General features: G+C 36.8%; 1 protein-coding gene across 1 annotated transcript in view; it reads right to left on the reverse strand.

Annotated features, from left to right (window-relative positions):
• The window catches only part of CCDC148 (coiled-coil domain containing 148), a 242,673-nt gene that overhangs the window by 149,648 nt on the left and 67,777 nt on the right, over positions 1-25,248 (reverse strand). Inside the window, exon 2 of the mRNA XM_003795962.3 lies at positions 2,467-2,588. Within this exon, the coding sequence (XP_003796010.1) occupies positions 2,467-2,571 (105 nt within the window). The 5' untranslated portion in view covers positions 2,572-2,588. The remainder of the gene's footprint in view (positions 1-2,466; positions 2,589-25,248) is intronic.

Raw genomic sequence — 25,248 nt, forward strand, 5'->3', positions numbered from 1 at the left:
CTTATAAGAATAAATTAAAAGCAAAATGTCAACTTGCCACCTCTAAATTAAATGAGAAGGAAAGACTCCAAAATCATGTACAACCACATTCCCAGCATATCATTAATCCATATGTAATAAAAGATAAAAACTGTATGAAGAAAAAAGAAGAAAGTGTTAGAAGATGATGAAGGACCAAGGACACATTTTGTTCCCACTAACTAAAATTCCAAACAGACATTACAAAAATGCTATAAAAGGGCAATTCCTTATCATTATGAATCTATGGAGACCAAAAATGGAAGCACAAGCTTATCAGAATGATTGCTACAGACTGTAAACCATTGTCATTAGTTAAAAATAAGAAAGTTTTTGAGATTTACCAAGCTATGAATCCCAGGTACAGAGTCATTTCTAAAAACTTCTTTCTGAGTTGTATTCTGTTGCATAGTATGAACTAAAAGGTTAGTAATGCTATTGAAAATGGCAATTGGAAGTGAGCCTTTGTTTAACTGCACAAAATATGTAAAACAGTGACCAGGGAAGCAATCTGGCAGCTGACAGTGCTGAAAAATTCTTGTTCCTGTACTTAATATCCAATGTTAAAAGCCACAATAACAATTAAATATCTTAAATATATTTATTCTTTGATGGCAAAACTATTGCCAAAGAGATTGCTTTGACCAAATACTAATTTGAACACTCAACCATTCTACAATCAGCCAAATGACTCTTTTGGTGCATACCAGATGGATGGAGGAATAGATTGAGGGATGGAGAATATTAGGAATATAAATGTGTTAGAGGAATATATATGTACATATTCAAATGTGATAATGGGGTAGAGAATATGTTTGTGGTAGTATCATTATTAAATAATACATTGGGGAAGAAATCTGGTAACAAGTCTCAAAAACAATACAAATATTTATACTTTTTGGTCCAGACATCCCAGTCATGGGAATTCTTCCTGTGGAGATAGGAATTCTAAAACATGAAAAGTCTCTATGCATGAAGACGTTGGCAGCAGCACAATTTCCAACATCTCAAAACTGAATACAACTCAAATATCTAAAAACTGTGTGTGATGATGCAGGTATCTTTTTCTATTTGGCATATTTGTCACTTTTTTTTTTTTTTTGGCTTAGTCCTTTTTTAAATTCCTTTTTTAATTGACATAATTGTGCATGTTTGGAGTACTACATTTGATATTTGATAGCAAAATGTCAAATACATATATAACATATATATAATGAATAACAAGTATATATATAGCACATATTTGCTCTATGTGTTGTGTAATGATCAAGTCAGTATATTTAGCATGACCGTCACTCCAGATATTCATCATTTCTTTGAGTAAGAACATTCAAAGGCTACCTCTTTAGCTTTTTTTTTTTTTTTTTAAATAAGACAGAGTCTCATTAAGTCATCCTCGGTAGAGTGCTGTGCTGTCACAGCTCACAGCAACCTCAAACTCTTGGGCTTAAGTAATTCTCTTGCCTCAGCCTCTCAAGTAACTGGGACTATAGGCACCTGCCACAATGTCCAGCTATTTTTTGGTTGTTGTTGTCATTGTTGTTTGGCAGGCCTGGGCTGAGTTCGAACCTGCCAGCTCTAGTCTATGTGGCTGGTGCCCTAGCCGCTAATCTATAGGCACTGAGGCCTCTTTAGCTATTTTGCAATGGGCAATACTGTTAGTCATCATCACTCTACTGTGCAGTGTGCAATAGAAACACCAGAACTGACTCTGAGCTAACTGTAACTCTCTATCTTACCAGCCTTGAGATCCCAAGTCCAATATCCCATCCTCAACAAACCCTTCCTGAACCATGCAGTGAAAATTTTTAAAAACATATGAAACTTTATAAATTACTTAATGTGTTGTTTCACTAAACCGGTTTTTCAATGTAGCCAAGCCATGAAAATGCTGTTTGTAATGAACTCTACTATTTGCGGAAGAGAGAAACAGGCTGTGTGAGCAGTTCTAAACTATGAATATAGGTCCTAAAATACTGTGTACAATAAGCCCCTTTCAAATCTAGTCCAGATTCACCTTTTCTTGGTTGGGGACATATATTTGAACAAAAAAAAGCCAATTTTAGAAAAGAGAGCACCTGAGGGCATATTTGTAACGTGTCCAAGAAGGAGCCTAAAATCAGAAAATAATCCATGGCTGGTATTTACTACCACTATTTATTTTTCAGATTAAGTTGAAAATTACTAAAAACTAATGAACTGGTAATCTTTCCAAAACCACAGTCGAACTCAGACCTCACAGAGTTGTTACAACATTAAATGAGTAATGTACTTAAACTATAATACTGCACCTGGGAGCATTCAATAAATGTTAGTTACCATTCACTATTAATAGTTGGGAGATTCTAAAAACTACTTAAAATGTCATTTATTTTTACATTTGCAATGTAAATACTTCCTAGGAATTCAATATTCCAAAAATAGAAAAAAACACACATAACTTCTAACCTTTAGCTCTGTACAGGCTGAAGCTAGTTTTTGTACTTCGGTTAATGCACGCAGTTTTTGGTAGTCTACCGGCCTATACTTGGTGCTTCTCATTCCAGTTTTCATACAAAACACCAGATAATCTACATTTCATAAAAACAGAAAAATGACAAAGAAATAGCATCATGTTATTGGAAGTTAAAATACAGTTAAATGCAGTTCTTATTTTTAAACACTTTTAAGTAAATGCAAAAAATAAGATAACATCCATAATATATTTGAACCTCTATTTCTAGAAACTCTTAGAATTTGACCACCGTATTCCTTATATAATATTACTTCTAAAAAGGCCTACAGGGAATTTTTTCATGTAAGTTAGTACTGTACATTGAGGATTTCAGAAAACTTTAAAGCCAAGATACAAGGTGTGACCATTGTTAAACCATTCTTTTTTCTTTGAAATGTTTTTAGGCATCAACTATGAATGTTTAAGTATCATATCATTATGAATCAAATTACAGAAATAGATTCAAGTCATAGAGATATTTTTAACTTACAAAATCGGTTCCACTTTGTAACCCTGTAATCTGTTCTCCAATCAGCAGCCCAAAGTAACCTCTTAAAAACTCTAGTCTGACCTTGCTTGAATCCCTTCAGTGTTTCCCATTACCCCTTAAAGGAGTATTTAAAGTCCACATGACCTTACCCTTGGTCATTTCTCCACTCTCATCTCATTTACACATCCCAACTACACTGGGCTTTCCATTTCTCCAGTACACCACGTTTGTTCTGCCTCGATGTCTTCCTGCCTGCTGCTCCCTCTGTCTTAGAGACACTTTCTTCTTCTTTCTACCTGGTTGGCTTCTACTCAGCCTTAGGTTCCACCAGTGTGTCATCCTCACAGAGAGCTAACCAGATCTCTCCATCTAAACAAGGGAGGACTCTTGTTTCTCCCTCATCCTACTTTTTCATCAGTCTTCACATAGGCATCTTCTCTGGTTTGATGTCTGTCTCCTTCAATAGACAAGTAGGACATGTTTGTCTTATTTCTGATTGTCTCCCCAGAACCTACACAGCATGGTAAGTGCTCAGTGAATACTATTTGAAGAAATAAATAAAAGGTGGTTGATGGTAGCTAGACATCTTCTAGCCACTCAGAAGTCCTGCAATAACAAATCTTAAATCCATACTATAGTCTCCCTCACCCTACCATGATCTTTCCATTGCTTTTAATCTGCTTTAACAGTATATATAGCCTACAGACAGGAGTGACAAATGTAAATGACCTCAGGGGTCACCAGTCAAATGAGATGAATGACAGAGGGCAAGAACATAGAAATTGGCAGAAAATACAGAATGCTGAAGAACATTCCATGCCCCAAGATAATCAAATACACTTTTTTTCTTTTTATAACACAAGTGCCAGACAAATAAAGCAAGTCTCCAGAAACAAATCTATGATGGTTTGTTAGCTCCAACCTACCGCACTCATCTCTAGTTTTCATCTAATTCTCTCACCCACACACAGTTTAACTGTCCAAGTTTACCATCTCTGTCTAGTAGGAAACTTCATCAGTCCTCTAATTCTGCAGTTCCCAGCCAGGACTTGCATGGGTATGGTGCGTAGCCTGTTAGGAACAGGGCCACACAGCAGAGGTGGGTGTCAGAAGAGCAAGTGAAGTTTGAGCTGTATTTATAATCACTCTCCATAGATGTAGCTGGTACCACTGCCTAAATCCACTCTCCCCACCTCTATGGAAATACTGTCTTCCATGAAACCGGTCCCTGGTGCCGAAAGGTTGGCGCTACTCTAATTGATTTAGTCTTTATCCCTTTATATTTAGGACTCAGCAGGGAAAATTATTCCCTGACCTTGATCATAGGCTTGCTTTCTGCTTGAGAGACCTAAAGTGTCAAGAGAATGGCATGTGAGTTGTGTAGGTGCGGGAGGGCAGAAAATTGACCCCTAAGAGAGAACGTATATGTGAGATGTGGTAATAAAGATTCTCTGGATTCCAAAGGTCTCTTAATGCTATAGGCAAAGATGGTGCTCAAGTCTGTGGTTTTACAAAAACAAAGGTGGAGACATTCTCTCTGATCTTCACCATGTCCTCCCTAATCAGTGCTGATATCTGATAAGCAGCTTTTATCTACTTCTTCCTGTTTTATCATAATAAATATGCACCTGGACCCAAGATTTGCTCAAGAGGTCTCTTCCCTGAGCTCCTCATTCCCCCAGCACAGACTCTGTGTCAAGCCTCTTCATTCCTGGTGCCAAATCCCCTTCAGGATTCAACATTCTTGGCATTGAAATTCAAAGATAGAGGCTCTGAAACAAAATGGGATTTTGTAGATTCTCTTTTAGTTATCTTTGTCTAATCCTGATTAATTTCTTCTTTCTGGTTTTCAAAAGAAAATCACGCAACCCACACAATGTTTCCTGACATCTCTATATGGTTCAAATTTTAATTATGATTGTAAAAAATCTTACACTAGAGTACATTCTGGAAATCAAAGTTATGCTAAAAACTAATCTGTTCTTCATGAATTGGAAACCGAGTTTGGTTCCAACCATACGGAAGACCAAGTAAAAACACTTCTTGATGGAAATACTTTAATCTTTATATATAAATGATAGATAATGACTATAACCTTTCAAGACTCTTGAGGGCCTCTGAACTAAAAAGGTATTAGGCTGAGGTATTATAAAATGGATTTAATTATAATGTTTCTTATATCAAAGAATTAAATAGATATTCAGATTTAGAATCTGAAATGTTCACAAATAATTTACTTAGTTCAGTTCTTCATTTTAGCATTTGAGATACTTGAGGCTCAAAAAAAATGACCAAAATCATCTAGTCAGTAGGAAAAGAACTTCAGTTTCAGAATGTCATATTACCATATATAATATAAAAATCTCTGATAAATGAAGGTTTATTTCATAATCAATATGGTGGACAAGCCCAATCTGAGCTAAAATCATTTGGTGGCAAACCTGACCCAAATTAAAGTTTATACTATTAATGTAAATCATCATACATTTGTATAATACTAGTCTATTTACTTATGGGGTGCTTCCCCAGTGCCTGCCAGTGGTATTTTTTTCTTTTTTTGAGACAGAGTCTCACTTTGTTGCCCTTGGTAGAGTACCATGGCATATCAGCTCACAGCAACCTCAAACTTTTGGGCTTAAGCGATTCTCTCGCCTCAGCCTCCCCGAGTAGCTGGGACTATAAATGCCTGCCACAACAACTGGCTATTTTTTATTGCAATTCTCATTGCTTTTTAGGTGGCTGGGGCCGGGCTTAAACCCACCACCCTTGGTATATGGGGCCAGGGCCCTACCCAATGAGCCACAGGCACCGTCCACCTGCCAGTGTTTTAAGTAATATAAGACATGTGCTCTTTACCACATTTCTAAAAATCCAAGAAATTTTATTTTATTTTATATTTATTTATTTATTTGTAGAGACAGAGTCTCTCCCTGTCACCCTTGGTAGAGTGCCTTGGCATCACACAGCTCGCAGCAACCTCCAACTCCTGGGCCTAGGTGATTCTCTTGCGTCAGCCTCTGGAGTAGCTGGGACCACAGGCGCCTGCCACAACTTCTGGCTACTTTTTGTTGCAGTTTGGCTGGGGCTGGGGCTTGAACCTACCACCCTTGGTATATGGGGCCAGTGCCCCACCCACTGAACCAGAGGTACCGCCCAAGCCAAGAAATTTTAAATACATCTGGCTCTACAGATTTCAGATAAGGGATTATGAAACTGTACTAGAAGAAATATTTCCTCATTCCCAAAGAAGTATATATATCATTTAGTCCATTTCAATTTTATGCTTGCTAGTAAGAAATTCAAAGTGGCTCCTTCAGCCTGTAGTTATAAATGCTTTCAGCCAAGTAACTGCTACTTGAACTGAATTTTTTATATTAAATAATTTAAGAACATTTAGTTTTAGAAATTATTCCATGTTCACATTATGTGACATTTTAGAAATATCTTATGAATGTTATCAAAATGCTAAGGCTTTTAGATCTACTCAATTATTTAAAATATTTTTAAATAATGTATTTTTATAAGAAATTTCTTATAGTATAGGAGGAACATCCTGATGTATAATGACATGATGATGTTGCAGCAGCTTGAGGGTTGAAAAAGGAAGTTAATGTAAGGTTAATTTTTACAGATTTGATAGAGAATCTAAACTTTTGTAAAATAAATAAATAGCCTCAGCTACTCTCTACAGGGCAGAAGAAAAATCAGGACTTCTCTTAGAGATGAGAAAAATAGCAGAGAGATTATTTGTACAGTGAGGCAGTGTTCTTATACTGTTAATATTTGTATTCTTCTCTTTTCTATGAAAGTCTCTTGATATACTGAGGGAGAAAAAGTCAGTTATATTTCAACTTGAAATTGAACAACATAAGGATAACCTGTTGACTCTAAAGTGACTAGATATAGATGTATGGATTATTTATTTAATCACCCCCATGAGGGTGAATTTTTTATGATGGGGATTCTGCCAGGCAAAATAGTGTTAAAAATATGAATATGGAGAAATACCCTGTATGTGATATCAGCTTATAACCTTTTTCCTACAAAAGGTCCCATGACATTTTAAGTGTTAGTTCAAATATTATGGGAAAGTCTAGCATGAACTGTGTTTGTCTAACATCAAGAATTCTCTTTAAAATTCTAAGCAGTGTTGCATACTACTTTCATCATGAAACATTAGACATTGCAGCCTGCGAAAGATAAAATTTGTGTCCTGGAAAAACTAATGGAATCAAAAGACACGGTATTAGAACTAATAAAAATAGGAAAATATAGTGCTTGGTTGCAACAATAAATATCTCATAATCAATTCAAACATAATGGGAAACAGTCCCACTCAAAAGAAGAACAAAACAAAAACAAAATATCTAGGAATAAACTGTATAAGAAGTTTATGGAACATACACTTAAAAAACCATGAAAGTTGATTAAGGGAAATAAGGAAAAACTTGATTGAAAACTATTATTCTATTCTGCATACCAAATATTTAACTGTGGCAATTCCTGGGTGGAAGAGCTATACTTAACTTTGATTTCCTCTTTTTTTGTTTGAGCATAATTTCTAAGTTTTTCTTTTCTTTATAGGAAGGATAAAAACACATTTGTTAAAGCACTGAGTAGAAGCAATAGACAATTCACTGTGCATTGGGAAACACCCCACCATGACATCAAGAAAGCCTTAAGATACGAATGTACAAACATATACGAGTATGATCCTCCATACACTCAGTTATTTCTTAGTAGTGTTTTCCACTAAAAGACAGGATTTATTAATTTATACATTTGTTAAATTTTATAGGACTCTAAAATATTCAAGGTCATTTTTTAATGCTCTATGGAAAAGAAGTAAATACATTAAACTATTTTTTCGATTACAAAAGTATTCGGTAAAATAATATCAAATTATATAGAAAGCTATATAGTAAAAATGTAAATAAATGTTCAGTCCTACTTAGCCCTAATACCCAGCTTCATTTAGCCCTGTTAGTTATTTTCTGTGTTTTGTTTTTTATTCTTTCAAAGATTTTCCATGCATCCAAGTACTTACTTATATCCGATTTTTATATAACTGTTATAATGATATACGTACAGTTCCATAAGTTGCTTTTTATCTGATAATATAACTTGATCACCTTTCATATCATTCCATTTGAGTGTCCATGTACACACACACGTATCTTTAATGGATTCTAAAAAAAATTCGGCTTTTTTTAACTGCAAAACAAAATCCATAAGCAAAGGAAATCTATAAAATCTCTGCCCTTTTCATAATTCATATAAATTTGCTTATGAAGCAAATTCTACATATAGTCAAACTTTATGATTTTCTCTATTTTTATGCCTGTAACACCCCAAAGAATAGAGTCTAAATCTACCCTGCAATAAAATGATTCGAATGAAAACCTACTTCTCCCATACATTTTTCCAGTGTGGGGAGCAGAGTCAGGTAGAAAGAAAATAGTTAACCAAGTCAAAGAACCTTCAAGAGCCAGTTTCCACAGAATTGAGTTCCACAGAGAGTGGAAGTGACTACAATAGACTCCCTCATGCCCTTACCCCTGCTACATCTGCAAAGGTATTTCATTAATTCCAAAAGCCCAAAAGAAAGTGTATATATGCCTAACTTAAACAGTACACAGTATATAAAGTGGGAAATTCCCAGACATTTTAGGGGAGAAGAAAAGATGAATTCACACGGCTTGCACTGACTGTCTCAGTAATTTTGATCAGAAGCTGTGACTGGTAGTTTTGCAACTGAGCAAATTAACTTAAGGAAATTAAGTACTTGTTTATGAAGCAATATAACTTTCTCCCTAATTTTCTCCTCAAATGTGGGATCCCTAAAGAAAGGGTAATGAAAAAGATTCTCTGTTTTGGAAAGACTCACCACTTATCCTCCAAATGCCATTTGAGAGATACTTAAATTTAAGGGATGTCAATGTTCTGATACAATTTGGGAATCCCTACTCCCATCCTATGTACCTGAACTTGAAGTTAGAGGTTCATTTACTTTCTCCTGGCCCCTTTTATTCCTAGCCTCTTTGTCAGGGGGTGACTGGGGGATTATATAACTCACTCTATAAATCTTATGTGCAGATTTTTGCAATATCCTCTTATCTGTTCTTCTAGCCCTAACTACCATCACACAACTTTCTGAATGAGTGGCATCTCAAACACTCATACACATCATTGACCTCCCTGATCTATCAAAATGGTTTGTCACTGCTTTCCAGAAGAGGGTCCCAACTTTGCATAGCTGACAAGGACCTTCTAAATCTAGCTCTTGGCTATTTATCTAGCCCCTTCCTTAGACATTACATGTACTCTACACTTGAGCATTGCCAAACCATTTGCAAATCTCTAAATACACAATGTTTGTGAAAATCAGAACAGTGATGCTCCAAAGATCTCCACCAATCCTCAGAACCTATCAATATGTTATGTTACACATCAAAGGGGAATTAAGGATGCAGAAACCATTTAGGTTGCTAACCAGCTGACCGTCTATGAAGAGATTGTCCTGAGTTATCCAGGTAGACCTAATATAATCATAAATGTCCTTATAAGAAGGAGGCAAGAGGGTCATAGTCAGGGAAGGGGATGTGGTGACTGAAGCAGAGGTCAAATTGATTTGAGCTGTGTTTCTGGCTTTGAAGACAGAGGAATAGACCTACGACTCAAAAATGCAGGTACCTCTAAATGCTGGAAAAGGCAAGGAAACGGGAAAGAATACAACCCTGCTGACAACGTGATGTTGGCCCAGTGAGAACTATTTTGGACAGTTGACCTCCAGATTTGTAACATAGTAAAATTTGTGTTATTTAAGCCACTAGGTTTGTGGAAACTTATTATTTAGCAAGAGGAAACTTGATACAATGCTCTTCCACACCTCCCTGCATTTGCACGAACACTACTGTGACTGGCATGCCTTTCTCTACCCTTGCCACTCTGGCTAATGCCAGCCTCACCCTAGGCATCTTTTCGGGCCTGTCCTAATCCAGATAGAGATCTTTCCCTTCCCTTTTGCTGCTATTGTACTTTGCGTATGTCTCTGTTTCACTTATTTCTTCGTGTTCTTCTTCCAGTGTTCATTGAACATGTGCCTTACACTAGATTTAAGGATATGGATTTATTCAGACCTATGCAGAGAAACCATCCCAGGCAATCTCATCTAAAATAGCTCTCTCTCTACTTCAAATCATTCTTTATCCTCTTGTTCTAACTATTTTCCTTCATAGTACTTCTTACTGTGTGACATTATATTTCGATATATTCATTCATTATTTCATTATATTTCTATATATTTATTAATTTGTATATTGTTCGCCTCTACAAGTATAACATATGTTCCATGAAAGCAAGGCCTGTAGCTATCTCTATTTTCTCCAGAGTGTCTAAAATAGTGTCTGAAATATATTTGACACTCAGTATGTATTTGCTGAAAGAGAATTAAGTGATTGCATTTTTTGATCTAGGCTCACCTGTGTGGGATGAAAATTATTATCAAGAACAAGCTCTAAATCAAAACAGGCATTAGACTGAGGTATATTTGAAGAAGTGAGGAAGCAAAAAACATGCCCACTTTATCTTGGTCAAATTTCAACACTGACTATAAGTTCAAGTTAACTGTACTTGACAGATGCAACTTTCAGATGCCAGTCACAGTACACAACCCCCACATGCAGAAAGCTGGACGATGTCTCTGTTAGTAACCTTCGGATATCTGTGCCATTTTACTTCTCTGAGAGCTTAAGGTAAAGGGATTCTGTACAGAGTAGATACAGATAATCTGGTTTTTATCTCCAATATATATGGAATGGAAAAAGCAAGATGCCCCCTGATAATACCGTATGATTCAGTTACATAAAATTGACCAGAATAAAACAGCACTACATATTCCCTCCCTAACCTCCTTCCCTCCCATCTAGGCAAAAGTCTAAAGGTACACACATTGTCTAAACTAAAGAGGATGCTTAGTTGGAGGTTTGTGTTGAAGAGGGCTTTAGCTCTAACTGTAATGAAATCTTCATGTTTTTACAATGAGAATATGTCTGTATATTTATATAATTAAAAGTAATAAGCAGTGCCCTAAAAGTTCATATTAATTAATATAGTCATTCCTCAGTATCCACAGGACATTGGTACTAGGACCCCCATGAATACTAAAATCCATTCAAGTCCCTTACATATAGTGGCATACTTTAAATAATCTCTAGATTATTTATAATACCCAATACACTATAAATGCTATGTAAATATCTTAGATAATTGTTTTTATTTGTATTATTTTTTATTATTGTATTATCATTTGCTACTAATATTTAAATATTTTTGATCTGCAGTTTGTTGAATCCATGGATGCAGAACCCATGGAGATGAAGGGCCAACTGTAACATAATGTCATTGGAGTTTATAAATGATTATCTTGCAGCTTCTTCTGGTGAGAACCCAGAGGCTGATAATCTGTGACAGGCATTTATGAACCTGTCAAACTTGGACCACTTCCCAAAGCATGACCCTAATGGGTAGTAATAACCCTATGAAGTCCAGCCTCAAATATCCAGTTAACTTTAGCTTTAACTTTGGATATAATTAAATAATTTTGGCACACACTTGTTGTGTCTGATAAGAGAAATTTCTTTTAATTTTTTTAAGAATTTTTTTTTCCACAAGGGTACATGTGAATCTTTCTAAATGTAGAATATAAATGTCTGAACACAATAACTAAGAAAATGACATGAAGGCTATGTTAACCAGTTTGATGAGAATATTTCAGATTGTATATAGAACCAGCACACTGTACCCCATGACTGCATTAATGTGCACAGTGATGATTTAATAAAAAAAAAATTTTTTAAAAAGAATTTTTTTTCCTCTTTTAAAAAATTTATTGGTTCAGGTTCACTTAGGGCACAAAGAATTAAGTTACACTGTTTGCACTTATTAGGTAAAGTCCCTCTTATAGTCCTGTCCTGCCCCCAGGAGGTGTGCCATACACAGTAATCCCCTTCTGCCTCCCTCGTTCCCTCTCCCTGCTCCCTCGTTCCTCTGTCCCACCCACCTTGAATTGGTTTGAGTTTTTCTCTTTCGTGGGTATGTATTAGATCATCTACTGGCTTCATATTAGAATTCAGTACATTGGGTTCTTGCTTCTCCATTGATAAGAGAAATTTCTTATAACTTTTTTTCAACAAAAACAAATCAAGACACTACTTTTTCTTGTGATTAATGGTCACAAATATATTGCGCTTCCCCTTGGTTACAAGTGAGTTCATTAAAAGAAAACTATTAAAGTCAAAGCCACAAGCAAGGTCACAAAGTTCGACATTTAAATGGAATTTTGATGTGCTTTTCACTGTTAGTGCTGAGGAAATTTTATCCTCTGAAGTTTAAAAACTGCAACAGATATAGTGAAGCACTAATATCCATTCTCCTTTTTCTTCTTTCTAATAGATTCTAATTTTGTTCAGGGTAAAAATATTGGCCTTGCTTTGATATGCCTGAGACTGTGACTTTAAGTGACCATGTGATACATGTACATCTCTAGTAAATGAGATATAAGCAAAAGTCTGCTGGGAATTTAGGGGCAAGATTTGCTTTCTCATCTAGGCACTCCCCCTTCTTCCCTGTTCTGCCTCCTTTCTTCCTGTCTAAATGTGGATGTGAAACTAGACATGGAGAGGCCATCTATGACTATGTAAAGAGTATTAGGATGAAAGATATGTACATACTAACTACTGCAAAGAAAGCCAAGGGGAGCCTGGTATGTGGTTATCAGGAACCTGCTGTATCAGCCCAAGACTACTTCCCTCTGGACTTGTTGTAATGAGAAAAATAAATTCCCAGGCTTCTGCAGTCAGGTTCTGTAACTCTCAGCCAAACAAAATTCTCAACTGATATAGACTGAGATAATATGAAACACCCAGGAGATTTGGATGCCTTTTCATATAAAACAGTATAAAAATTGTTCTAGAAAAACATCCATCAATACAGACAAGGAATAAAATACTAGAAAATATTACTGTCATTTCTCTTAATAGTAGCAGGAGCAAATTACATCTAGCAAAATTTCCTAGTTTAAATCTCCATAGAGTTTTATATGAAGCTTCACCATAGCTTAAAGAAAGTAGGTGAAAAGATGTGTAGGTGGTTCTGGAGAGGAAAAAAGTCTTCAGAAACTTAATTATACTCTCAAAAAGTAACACAGGAGAACATATCTGTAGGTTTTTAATACTCCAGGATAGATACAAGGAGCAGTTTCCTTTTAAAATACTACAAAAATGTGGGGTTTCAAATATTTTTAATAAAAAATGTCAATCCATCACTCTTTAATGATAGAGCTATAAAACTCTATTAAATGGCAGTGCCTGGAATATGGTAGCCATTAATATATTCCGGGTTTTGTTTTTTTACTAATATATTCTGAATGGATGAAATAATTATGATACATAAGAAATAGTGATTTTTTTTTAAGGAAATAGAGTCTCATTTTGTCATCCTCAGTAGAGTGCTATGGCAATACAGCTCACAGCAACCTCAAACTCTTGGGCCAAGCAATTCTTTCACCTCAGCCTCCTGAGTAGCTGGGACTACAGGCAACCACCACAAATGCCCAGCTATTTTTAGAGATGAGGTCTCACTCTGGCTCAGGCTAATCTTGAACCTGTGAGCTCAGGCAATCCACCCACCTCGGCCTCCCAAAGGATTTATAGGCATGAGCCACCATGCCCAGCCTAGAAATAGTGATTCATTTTGTATTATTGCCAGTAAGTTTGAAAAGATCTTGTAGGCTAGGAAGTAAAGAAAAGAAAAGAAAGATTAAAGGAGTTAAGACAAAATTTAGAGAGAGAGGAAAAAGAAAAGTAAAGGGAAGAAAAACAAAAGAAAAAAAAAGCTTTTTTGTCTTATGTATTTTTTTTTAGTTCAAAATATTAAGGGGCACAAATGTTTTTGGTTATGTGGATCACTTTTGCAATGCTTGAGTCATGGCAATAAGTGGACCCATTGCTCAAATAGTGTTCATTGTCCCCCTTAGGTACGTTTTCACCCATCTCTGCCTCCTCTCCTCCCTGTATGATTTCCAATGAGTTTTACTCTCTCTGTGCATACATGTGCTCATCAGTTAGTTCCACTTTAATAGCAAGTATATATAGTGTTTGTTTTTCCATTCTTTAGATACTTCACTTAGGAAAATAGTTCCATTCAAATTATTACAAAAGGCGTTACTTCATTCTTTTTTGTGGCTGAGTAGTACTCCATGGTATACATATAACACATTTTATTAAGCCACTCATGAACTGATGGGCACTGATTCTGCATCTTTTTTGCCATTGTGAATTGTGCTGCAATAAACATTTAACTGCAGGTTCTTTTCAATAAAATGATTTTTTTCCATTGGATGGATACCCAGTAGTGGAATTGCTGGATCAATTTACCTACTTTCAGTTCTTTAAAAAAAAATCTCCATACTATTTTCCATAGAGGTTGTATAATTTGCAGTCCCACCATAGTATATATAAGCATTCCTTTTCCTTACATCTAGACTGGTATCTTTTGTTTTTTGACCTTTTAATAAAATCCACTCCAACAGGAGTTAAGTGACATCTGACTGCGGCTTCAATTTGCTTTTCCCTGATGATTGGTGATGTCGAGCATTTTTTTCAGATGTTTATTAGGCAGTAGTCCATCTGCTTTGAAAAGCTTCTGTTCATATCTTTATCTTTTGCTAATTTTTATTGGGGTTGTTTGCTTTATTCTTACTGGTTTGTTTCAGTTCATTGTAGATTCTGGATATTAGCCCTTTATCAGGTGTGCAGCTTGCAAATATTTTCTCCCGTTCTGTAGGTTGTCTACTTGGCCTGTTGATGATTTCCTTTACTGTGTAGTAGATTTTTTAATATAAACAAGTCCCACTTTATTTTTGTTGTTGCTATAATTGCCATTGGGTTCTTAGCCATAAAGTCTTTGCCCAGACTGATATCTAGAAGAGTTTTTCTACATTTTCTTCTAGAATTCTTATGGTCTCATGATTTACATTTAAGTCTTTTATCCATCTTGAGTTAAAGCCAGGTAAGGACACAACTGAAAAAGAAAACTACAGACCAATATCCCTTATATATATTCAAAAATCCTCAATAAAATACTAGCAAACCAAAATACTAGCAAACCAAACCAAAACCAGAACATTAAAAAAATACACAATAATCAAGTGGGCTTCATCCCAGGAATTCAAGGATTGTTTTTTTGTTTTTGTTTTTGTTTTTGCAGTTTTTGGCCAGGGCTGGGTTTCAATCTGCCACTGCCAACATATGGGGCCAGTGCCCTACTCCTTTGAGCCACAGTGCCGCCTCAAGGATTGTTTATTATGTGTAAATCAATAAGTGTGCTCTACCACATAAACAGAAGGAAAAACAAAGATCATATGATCATCTCAATAGATGCAGAAGCATTCAATGAAATCCAGCACCCTTTCATGACAAAAAACATCAACAAACCAGGCATAGAAAACACATATTTTAAAATTATAAAAGCCATATGTGACAAACCCACAGCCAGCATAATCCCGAATGGAGGAAAGTTGAATTCATTTCCCCTAAGAACTGGAACATGACACAAGTGCCCGCTGTCACCACTTCTATTTAACGTAGTGCTAGAAGTCCTAGCCAGAGCAATCAGGCAAAAGACAGAAATAATGGGTATTTAAATCAGGAAAAAGGAGGTCCAACTATAGCTTTTCACTGATAAAAAGAACTTACATCTAGAAAACCCCAAAAACTCCATCAAAGGACTCCTGGAATTTATAAATTAACTTAGCAAAGTCTCAGGTCATATAAATCAGTAGCATATCTATATACCATTAATAGTCAAGAGTCAAATCAAAGTCTCAATACCACTCATAATAGCTATAAAGAAAATGGTCAGGCAAAGTGGCTCACCCTGTAATCCTAGCATTCTGGGAGGCAGAGTGGATGGATTGCCTGAGCTCTGGAGTTCCAGACCAGCCTGAGCAAGACCTAGTCTCTAAAAATAGTCAGGCCACATTATGGCAGACACCTGTAGTCCCAACTACTCGGGAGGCTGGGGCAAGAGGATCACTTAAGCATAAGAGTTTGAGGTTGCTGTGAGCTATGATGCCATGGCCCTCTATCAAGGGTGACAAAATGAGACTTCCTCAGAAAAAAAAAAATAGCTACAAAAAAAATAAAATACTTTGCAATATAATTAACCAAGGAGGTGAAAGATGTCTACAAAGAGAACTACGAAACACTGAGGCAAAAGAAATCTCAGATGACAGAAATGAAAAAACATAGCATGCTCATGGATTGATAGAGTCAACATTGTTAAAATGTACATATCACCCAAAGCAATTTATAGTTTCGATATAATCCCCTATCAAAATACCAATGCCATATTTCACAGATCTAGAAAAAATAATTTTATACTTTCTTTAGAACTAGAAAAAAGTCCGAATAGCCAATGCAATCCTAAGCATAAAGGACAAATTTGAAGGCATCACATTACCAGACTTCAAACTTTACTACAAGGCTATCACAATCGAAACAGCATGGTATTGGTACAAAAACCGAGAACCCACCCACATACAGTCAACTGATCTTTGACAAAGCAAACAACAACAAAGACAGTAGTGAAAAGAAGCCCTATTCAAAAAATGGTGCTGGGGAAACTGGTTAGCCACATGCAGAAGAATGAAAAAGGATCCATATTTCTCATCACTCCCAAAGTAATTCAAGATGGATATAAGAGAAAAAAATAGTACTTTCTTTATTCCTCTTTTCAGTTTCTTCATCTCTGGGCCAAAAGAGAAAGCCTCTGCCCTCCCCACAAAGGCAGCTTACATTTAGATCAGTTGTACTGAAGAGGTTAGGGAGGTTTGCAGAGGAGGCAGAGTGGGCCCGAGGTGGGTCTGGATGGGATTTCCAGTGAGAGGCGGCAACTCAGGATAAGCAAATGTGCTCTAAACAAGAGAGACCTCTGATGTGAGAGAGGAACTGAATAGGAGGGTGCAGTGAGAGGATGTCAGTCTTTTCCGGTTTCAATTTTTGTTTGAACCTAGTTTTTCACAGAGGAAAGGAAGGGTCTTTGCTATCCATTATGTCATGATCTCCTGGTGCAAAGATCTATATCCTCTGAACAATGATTTGAAGGTCTTTTTATGGAAAATTTCAATAATGTCTCATAAAAGCTGTGGGAAGTGGAAGAAAAATAAGCTTTTCTCCCTCAGAGAAAGAGGAAAGGGAGAGCTCTCCCTTCTCCTTGCAAGGTGGGGTGGGGGTGAGAAGGGCACATCACGGTGAAACACAAGACACACACTAGAAGTCTGGCTGCATATGATTTTTTACTTGGCTTTAAAACTACCATTGAAATACTTTGGTTCAAAATATAACAGTCAATAACATACTAAATAGTCACTGAGCTATGACTACCACTTGTTACTGGCAATCAAGGACACACAAATTAAAATAACCACAATGTTCACAATCAAATTAGAAAAGATCTAAAAATATTAAGAATTAAAATGATGGTAATAAATTAACTCTCCCCCACCTTGGGAGATGTATAATCATCTTGGGGCTTTTTTGGCAATGTACAGGCATATCTTGCTTTATTGCACTTAACAAATAGTGCATTTTTTATAAACTAAAGATTTATGGCAACGTTGCATCAAGGAAGTCATTTTTACAACACATGTGCTCACTTTGTGTCTATGTCACATTTTAGTAATTCTTACAATATTTCAAACTATTATTATTATTATTATTACACTGTTATGGTGATCTATGATCAGTGGTCTTTCTTTCTTTTCTTTTCTTTTCTTTTTTTTTTTTCTTTAGAGATAGGGTCTCTTTCTGTCACCCAGAACAGTGGCATGATCATAGCTCACTGTAATCTCAGACTACTAGGCTCAAGTGATCCTCCTGCCTCAGGGTCTGGAATAGCTAGGACCAGGGGTATGCACTATACACCAAAAACTTTTTTTGGTGGAGACAAGGTCTCATTATGTTGCCCAGACTGGTTTTCAACTCCTTCCTCAAGAGATCCTTCCACCTTGACCTCCCAAAGTGCTGGGATTTTAGGTGTGGGCTAAATCTTTGATGTTTTGATAGTAGCACAATTATTTGGGGGTTCTACAAACCACACCTATATAAAATGGCAAACTTAATGAATAAATGTTATGTGTGTTCTGACTGCTCCATTTGGAGCATTCCCCTCCCTCTTCCTCTCCTCAGGCCTCCCTATTCCCTGAGACACAACATTATTGACATTAGGTCAGTTAATAACCTAAGACCTCTAAGTGTTCAAATGAAAGAGTCACAAGTGTCTCACTGTAGATCAAAAGCTAGAAATGATTAGCTTTGGAGGAAGGCATCTCCAAAGTGGAGATAGGCTGACAGGCTTTGGGCACCAAATACTTAGCCAAGATGTCAATGCAAAGGAAAAGGTCTTGAAGGAAATTAGAAGTGCTACTCAGTGAACATACAAACAATTAGAAAGCCAAACAGCCTTACTCCTGATATAGAAAAAGTTTAAGTGGTCTGGATAGAAGATCAAATCAGCCACAATATTCCCTTAAGCAAAAGCCTAAACCAGAGCAAGGCTTTAATCCTCTTCAATTCTATAAAGGCTGAGAGAGCTGAGAGAGTTGCAAAAGATATAAATTTGAAGCCAGCATAGGCTTAAGGAAAGAAACCATCTCCACAACATAAAAGTGCAAGGTGAATTAGTCAGTGATGAGGGAGAAGCTACAAGCTATGAAGAAGATTAAGTAAGATCATTGATGAAGGTGACTATGATAAACAACAGATTTTCAATGTAGATGAAACAACCTTCCATTAGAAGAAGGCGTCATCCAGGACTTTGATAGCCAGAGAGAAGTCAGTGCCTGGCTTTGAAGCTTCAAAGGACATGCTGACTCTTTTCTCAGAGGCAAAAGCAGCTGGTGATTTTAAGTTGAAGCCAGTGCTCATTTGCTATCCTGAGAACCATGGGACCCCAAGAATTATGCTAAATCTACTCTGCCTATGCTCTAGAGATGGAACAACAAAGCCTAGTTAACAGCACATCTGTTTATAACATGGTTTATTGAATATTTTAAGCCCATTTTGAGACTTACTGCTCAGAATAAAAAATGACTTTCCAAAATATTATTGCTCAGTGACAATGCACCTAGTCACCCAACAGCTCTGATAGAGAGGTACAAGCAGATTAATATTTTCATGCCTGCTAACACAACATCCATTCTGAAGCCCATGGATCAGACATCATTTTGACTTTCAAGTTTTAATAATTAAGAAATACATTTGGTAAGGCTGTAACGGCCATCGATAGTAACTCCTCTCATAGATATGGGCAAAGTAAGTCAAAAACATTCTGGACAAGATTCACCATTCTACATACCATGAAGAACATATATGATCTACAGAAGTGGATCAAAATATCAATATTAATAGGACTTTGACAGAAGTTGATTCTAGTCCTCATGGATGACTTTGAGGGGTTCAAGACTTCAGTAGAGAAGGAAACTGCAGATGTGGTGGGAGTAGCAAGAGAATTAGAGTAGAGCCTGAAGATGTGACTGAATTGCTATCAGGTAACGATAAAGCTTAAGGGATAAAGAATTGCTTCTTACATATAAGCAAAGAAAGTGGTTTCTTGAGATAAAACCTACTCCTGGTGAAAATGCTCATGAACATTGTTGGAATGACAATAAAGGATTTAGAACATTACATAAATTTAGTTGATAAAGCAGTGGCAGAGTTTGAGAGCACTGATTTCATTTTGAAAGAAGTCCTGGCTCGGCGCCTATAGCTCAACCGGCTAAGGCGCCAGCCATGTACACCTAAGGTGGCGGGTTCGAATTCCCAGCCCGGACCCGCCAAACAACAATGACGGCTGCAACCAAAAAATGGCCGGGCACTGTGGCAGGTGCCTGTGGTCCCAGCTACTTGGGAGGCTGAGGCAGGAGACTCGCTTGAGCCCAGGAGTTGGAGGTTGCTGTGAGCTGTAATGCCATGGCACTCTGCCCAGGGGGACAGCTTGAGGCTCTGTCTCAAAAAAAAAAAAAAAAGAAAGAAAGAAAGAAGTCCTCTTGAGAGTAAAATGCTATCAAACAGCATCACATGCTTCAGGGAAAACTTTCGTGAAAGGGAAGAGTCAGTTGATATGGCACACCTCATTGTTGTCTTACCTTGAAAAACTGTCACAGCCACCCCAACCTTCAGCAACCACCACCCTGATAAGTCAGCAGACATCGACATGAAGGCAAAAGTCTCTACCAGCCAAAAGATTATGAGTCTCTGAGGCACAGATGATCATTAGCAGTTTTTAGCAATAAAGCAGTTTGTAATTAAGTATGTATATACTTTTTAGATGCAACACTATTGCATAATTAATAGATTATAATATTGTGTAAATAAGACTTTTTACATGCACTGGGAAACCAAAAAAATTGTGTGACTTGTTTTACTGCAATATTGACTTTATTGAAATAGTCTGGAACTGAACTTGCACTATCCCCAAGGTATGCCCATACCAAAATTCTAATCCTTTTTCATACCATTTGACCTAGTGATAATTCTAGGGATTTATCTCAAGAAAACACAGTACAAAAAGATGTTTACAGCAAATTATTTAGAGAAAACCTAGAAATGACTTCAAAATGAGTTAAGAATAGAGGACTGGTTAAATTAAATTATGGGGTATCAGTACAATGAGAGGTTTTAAAAAGATAGACTTTAGAAGAAAGCATTATATTAGACAAATAAAATAGGTTTAAAATGTAATTGAAGTAAAAACAGCACATCTTCAAAACTAGTTCTTCAACACCTAAATTCTAAGGTAGTATAGACTTTGGAGTTAGGCTGCAAAGGGACTGAATTCTAGCTCTACCACTTATGAAATATGAGACCCTTAGCATCTTACTTAAATGATGGGGAAGACTCAATATTGTAAAAATGTCTACTTCTCCAAACTGATTTATACAATCTCAACTGAAATTCTAAAAAGACTGTGTGTGAAAATTGGTGAGCCGATCTTAAATTGTGTATAGAAATGCAACAGACAAAGGATGGCCAAGTGGACCTTGACAAAGGAGCAAAGCTGGAGGATATCAGGGGCCATTACGAAGCTGTGATAATCAAGACTGTGTATCAGAGCAAGGATGGGCAAAAAGGCCAATGAATCGTATAAGGAGTCAAGAAACTGATCCATATGTACACGGTCACCTGATTTATGAAAGAAGTGAGCCATACTGCTGTGCAATTTGGAAAGAATAGCCTTTAATAAATGGTCCTGAGTCAGCTGGATGTCCATTTGGAAAAAAATGATTCTTGACTCCCTACCTCTTAACAGTCACAGAAATCAATTCCATATGTACTGCAGATCTAAATGTGAAAGGTAGAAAATGGACATTTTAAAAGAAAATAAAGGAGAGCATATTCATGACCTAGAAGCTGGCAAAGATTTCTTTCAAAAAAATGCTAATCCTAAATGGAAAATGTAATAAGTTGGGAAACATTAAAATTGAGAATTTTTACTCCTCCAAAGATACCACTAAGGAAGTGAAAAGGCAACCCCAAGAAAATTCACTTGCCAGACCTTCAACAAAAGACTTGAATACAGGTATTATGTATGAATTTTCAAGTATATACTTAATATCTAGATAAATACAAATATATACAAATTAATAAGAAAAAGCCAGACTACCCAATAGAAAATGGGACAGAAGATCTTAACAGATACTCCACAATAAAAGGATATCCCGTTAATAAACATATTAAAATGTAGTCAATTTAATTCATTAAGAAAATCCAATTTAGCTTGGCACCCGTAGCACGGTGGTTATGGCACCAGCCACATATACTGAGGCGGGTTCGAACCTGGCCTGGGCCAAGCTAAAGAACAATGGTGACAACCTCAACAAAAAATAGCTGGGCCTTGTGACAGGCACCTATAGTCCCAGCTACTTGGGGGGCTGAGGCATGAGAACTGCTTAAGCTCAAGAGTTGGAGGTTGCTGTGAGCTGTGATACTACAGTACTCTACCAAGGGTGACATAGTAAGACTCTGTCTCAAAAAAAAAGAAAAAGAAAAAGAAAATCCAATTTAAAACTACCATAATACCTCTATAATCACACAAGGGTAGTTGAAAAGAAAAAGAAAATACCAAATGTTAGTAAGAAAGTTAAGCAATCAGAACAGCCACACGGCTGACAGGAGTGCAAAATGGAACAACTTTTTTAGGAAAATCATTGGCAATTTACTATGCCATGTCCATTACACTTTTATACACTGTATACTCTACAGAAATTGTCACATATAATCATCAGAAGATATATGTATAAGAATGGGCAGAGCAGCACTTTTTCTAGCAGCCCCAAATAGAAACTATGCGGGTGCCATTGTCTGAATACTGGCTAAAATTTATATGTTAAAACTCAATCCCCAACGTAATTTCATTAAGAGTTAGGGCCTCGGCTGGGTGTGGTGGCTTTGTGGATGGGTTGCCTGAGCTTACAGGTTGCCTGAGCTTACAGGTTCCATCAGCCTGAGCCACAGCAAGATCCTGTCTCTAAAAATACCTGGGCATTATGGTGGGTGCCTATAGTCCCAGCTACTCGGGAGGCTGAGGCAAGAGAATCACTTGAGCCCAAGAATTGTAGGTTGCTGTAAGCTATGACACCATGGAGGCTATGGAGGCTGACAAAGTGAGATTCTGTCTCAAAAAAAAAAAAAAAGAGTTGGAGCCTTTTGGAAAGTTATTAAGTCTTAAGGAGTTTCACCTAATTTAGTTGTCATATCTCTTTAGTCTCCTTCAGTCTGGAATTGCTATTCAGTCTTTCTTATGACTGGGATTAGTGCTCTTATAAAAGAGGTTGAAGGGAGTGCATCTGTCCTCTCCTCCAGGTTAGGACACAGCAACAGGGGCCATCTTTGAAGCAAAGAACAAGCCCTCACCAAATCTGCTGGCACCTTGGTCCTCGATTTCCCAGCCTCAAGAACTGTGAACAATAAATTTCTAATGTTTATTAATTAGCCAGTGTAAGGTATTTTGTTACAGTAATCCAAATGGACTAAGGTACCAGATTACCATTGTAGAATAAAATGAGATATATTCATTAATTCATTCTTAGATTTCTGCGGTTGGGAATGAGACCAGGAGGTAGAGTGGGCAATGAAATTCTCATCAGCATTACTGCCTACTTAGGTTTAGAAAATGATGTTCCCGTCCTGGCCAAAGGGCAGTGTGTGTAAGGGGAAGGGTGTGTAAACCACTAGCATGGTTCTTCTCTGAGGTAGGAATTAACTTCACTGCCCTCAGATATTTTCTGTACCTGCAAGCTGAGGCTAATTGGACACGACAAAGTGACAGAGTTGACAAACTTGATGAGATGTGCTCAGCTAATTTTAAAACCAAATCAGAATAACAACATATTTTGCATATTAAAAAACTGACAATAAAAATTCATATTGTAGAAAGCTAATGACTTATAAATGATATACAAATATAAAATTTCTAAAGCAAGACCTAAATGACAATACTTCTAATTTTATACAATGAGTATGTGTATATACAGAAAAGTGTACATGTATGTTTAACAAATTATTGCAAAGCTATATGCCAGAATGCAACAGCGGTCATCATTGTGACCAGAATGATTTTTGTTTTTCTCCTTTTGCTCTGTATTTTATAAATTTTCAACGAATAAAATCTTTTCTTCTTCAAGGGTTTAAAATAATTTTGTTTATATTATGATACAATCACAGACTTACAGCCAAGTTGCAAGTACAGTATAAAGAAATTTATTCTTCTGAGGGAAGGTTCTATTTCAAAGGAAGTTGCTGCCCTGATTCTCCATCACTGCTGAATACTTGAGGGGATCTTTCCTACCAATAAGAACATTCTCATATATAACCATAAGCCAACTATCAACAATAAGAGATTTAGTATCGATAGTATCACTATCAACCGATCCTCAGATCCCAAACAATTGCTAATTGTTCCCCAAAATGTCCTTTGTAGCAAAAACCTCCCATGCAGCATCAAGCATTGCGTTTAGTTGTTGGGTCTCCTGGGTCTCCTCAGTCTGGAATTGCTGTTCAGTCTTTCTTGACTTTCATGATCTTGACACTTTTGAAGATTACATGTCAGTTATTTTGCAGCATGCCCTTCGATTTGGGCTTGCCTAATGTTTTGTTCTTGGAGGTTTTTCTCCTGGTGATTAGACACAGGTTATGCACCTGCAGCAGGAATAGCGCAGAAGTGATGTTGTGGCTTCTTACCGCATCGCCTAATTTCCATTTGTCCATTACTGATGTCGCTCATTCTGAACACGTAATTTAAGAAATGCCTGTCAGGTTTCTCCACTATAAAGTAACCATTTTTTTCCACTTGCAATTAGTACATATTTTGTGGAGAGGTACTTTGAAATTAATGAGGTTTGATTTCTCATTAAACATTTAATTCATGTACTTTTTATACCTATATAGATTCATTTCATTCAATGAGTTACAATCTGTTACTGTAATTATTTATTTTGATGCTTAAATTATCCCAAATTTGGCCAGAAGAAACCCCTTCAGGCTGGTTTCCGTGCTCTTTGTTTTTAAGAAACAGCATTAATTTGTTAGCTCATAGTTCTATAGAAGTCTGGCGAGGCATGGCTAAGTCCTTTGCTCAAAATATGATAAAGCTAAAATCAAGGTATCAACCAGGCTAAGTTCTTTTCCAAAGGCTAAAAGGAAAATCCATTTGCGAGCTCATTCTTGCTGTCAGTCAAATTCAGTTCTTTCAGCTGTTTCCTCGCTCACGGTCAGCCAGAGACAGCTATCAGCAACTGCAGGTTGCCTGCATTCCTTGCCCCTATGGCTCCCGCCATCTTCACAGCCAGCTATCAATAATCATTCTCATGCTTCAAATCTGTGATTTCCTTTAGACCCAGATTTAAGTGGCTCTTGTCACCAGATAAGGTCCTCTGGAATAATCTGCCCTTTTTATTTTTCACCCAGACTGGGGTACAGAGGTCTAATTACACCTGACTGCAATCTCGAACTTCTGGGTTTCAGGGATCTTCTTGCCTCGGCCTCCCAAGTATCTAAAACCACAGGCACACCCACCACTCCCAGCTAATTTTCCTTTTTTTTTGAGACAGAGTCTCACTATGTTGCCACAGGTAGAGTGCTGTGACATCCCAGCTCACAGCAACCTCAAACTCTTGGGCTTATGTGAT

Source organism: Otolemur garnettii, unplaced genomic scaffold (assembly GCF_000181295.1).
Source record: "Otolemur garnettii isolate 467f Iridium unplaced genomic scaffold, OtoGar3 scaffold00098, whole genome shotgun sequence".
NCBI lineage: Eukaryota > Metazoa > Chordata > Mammalia > Primates > Galagidae > Otolemur > Otolemur garnettii.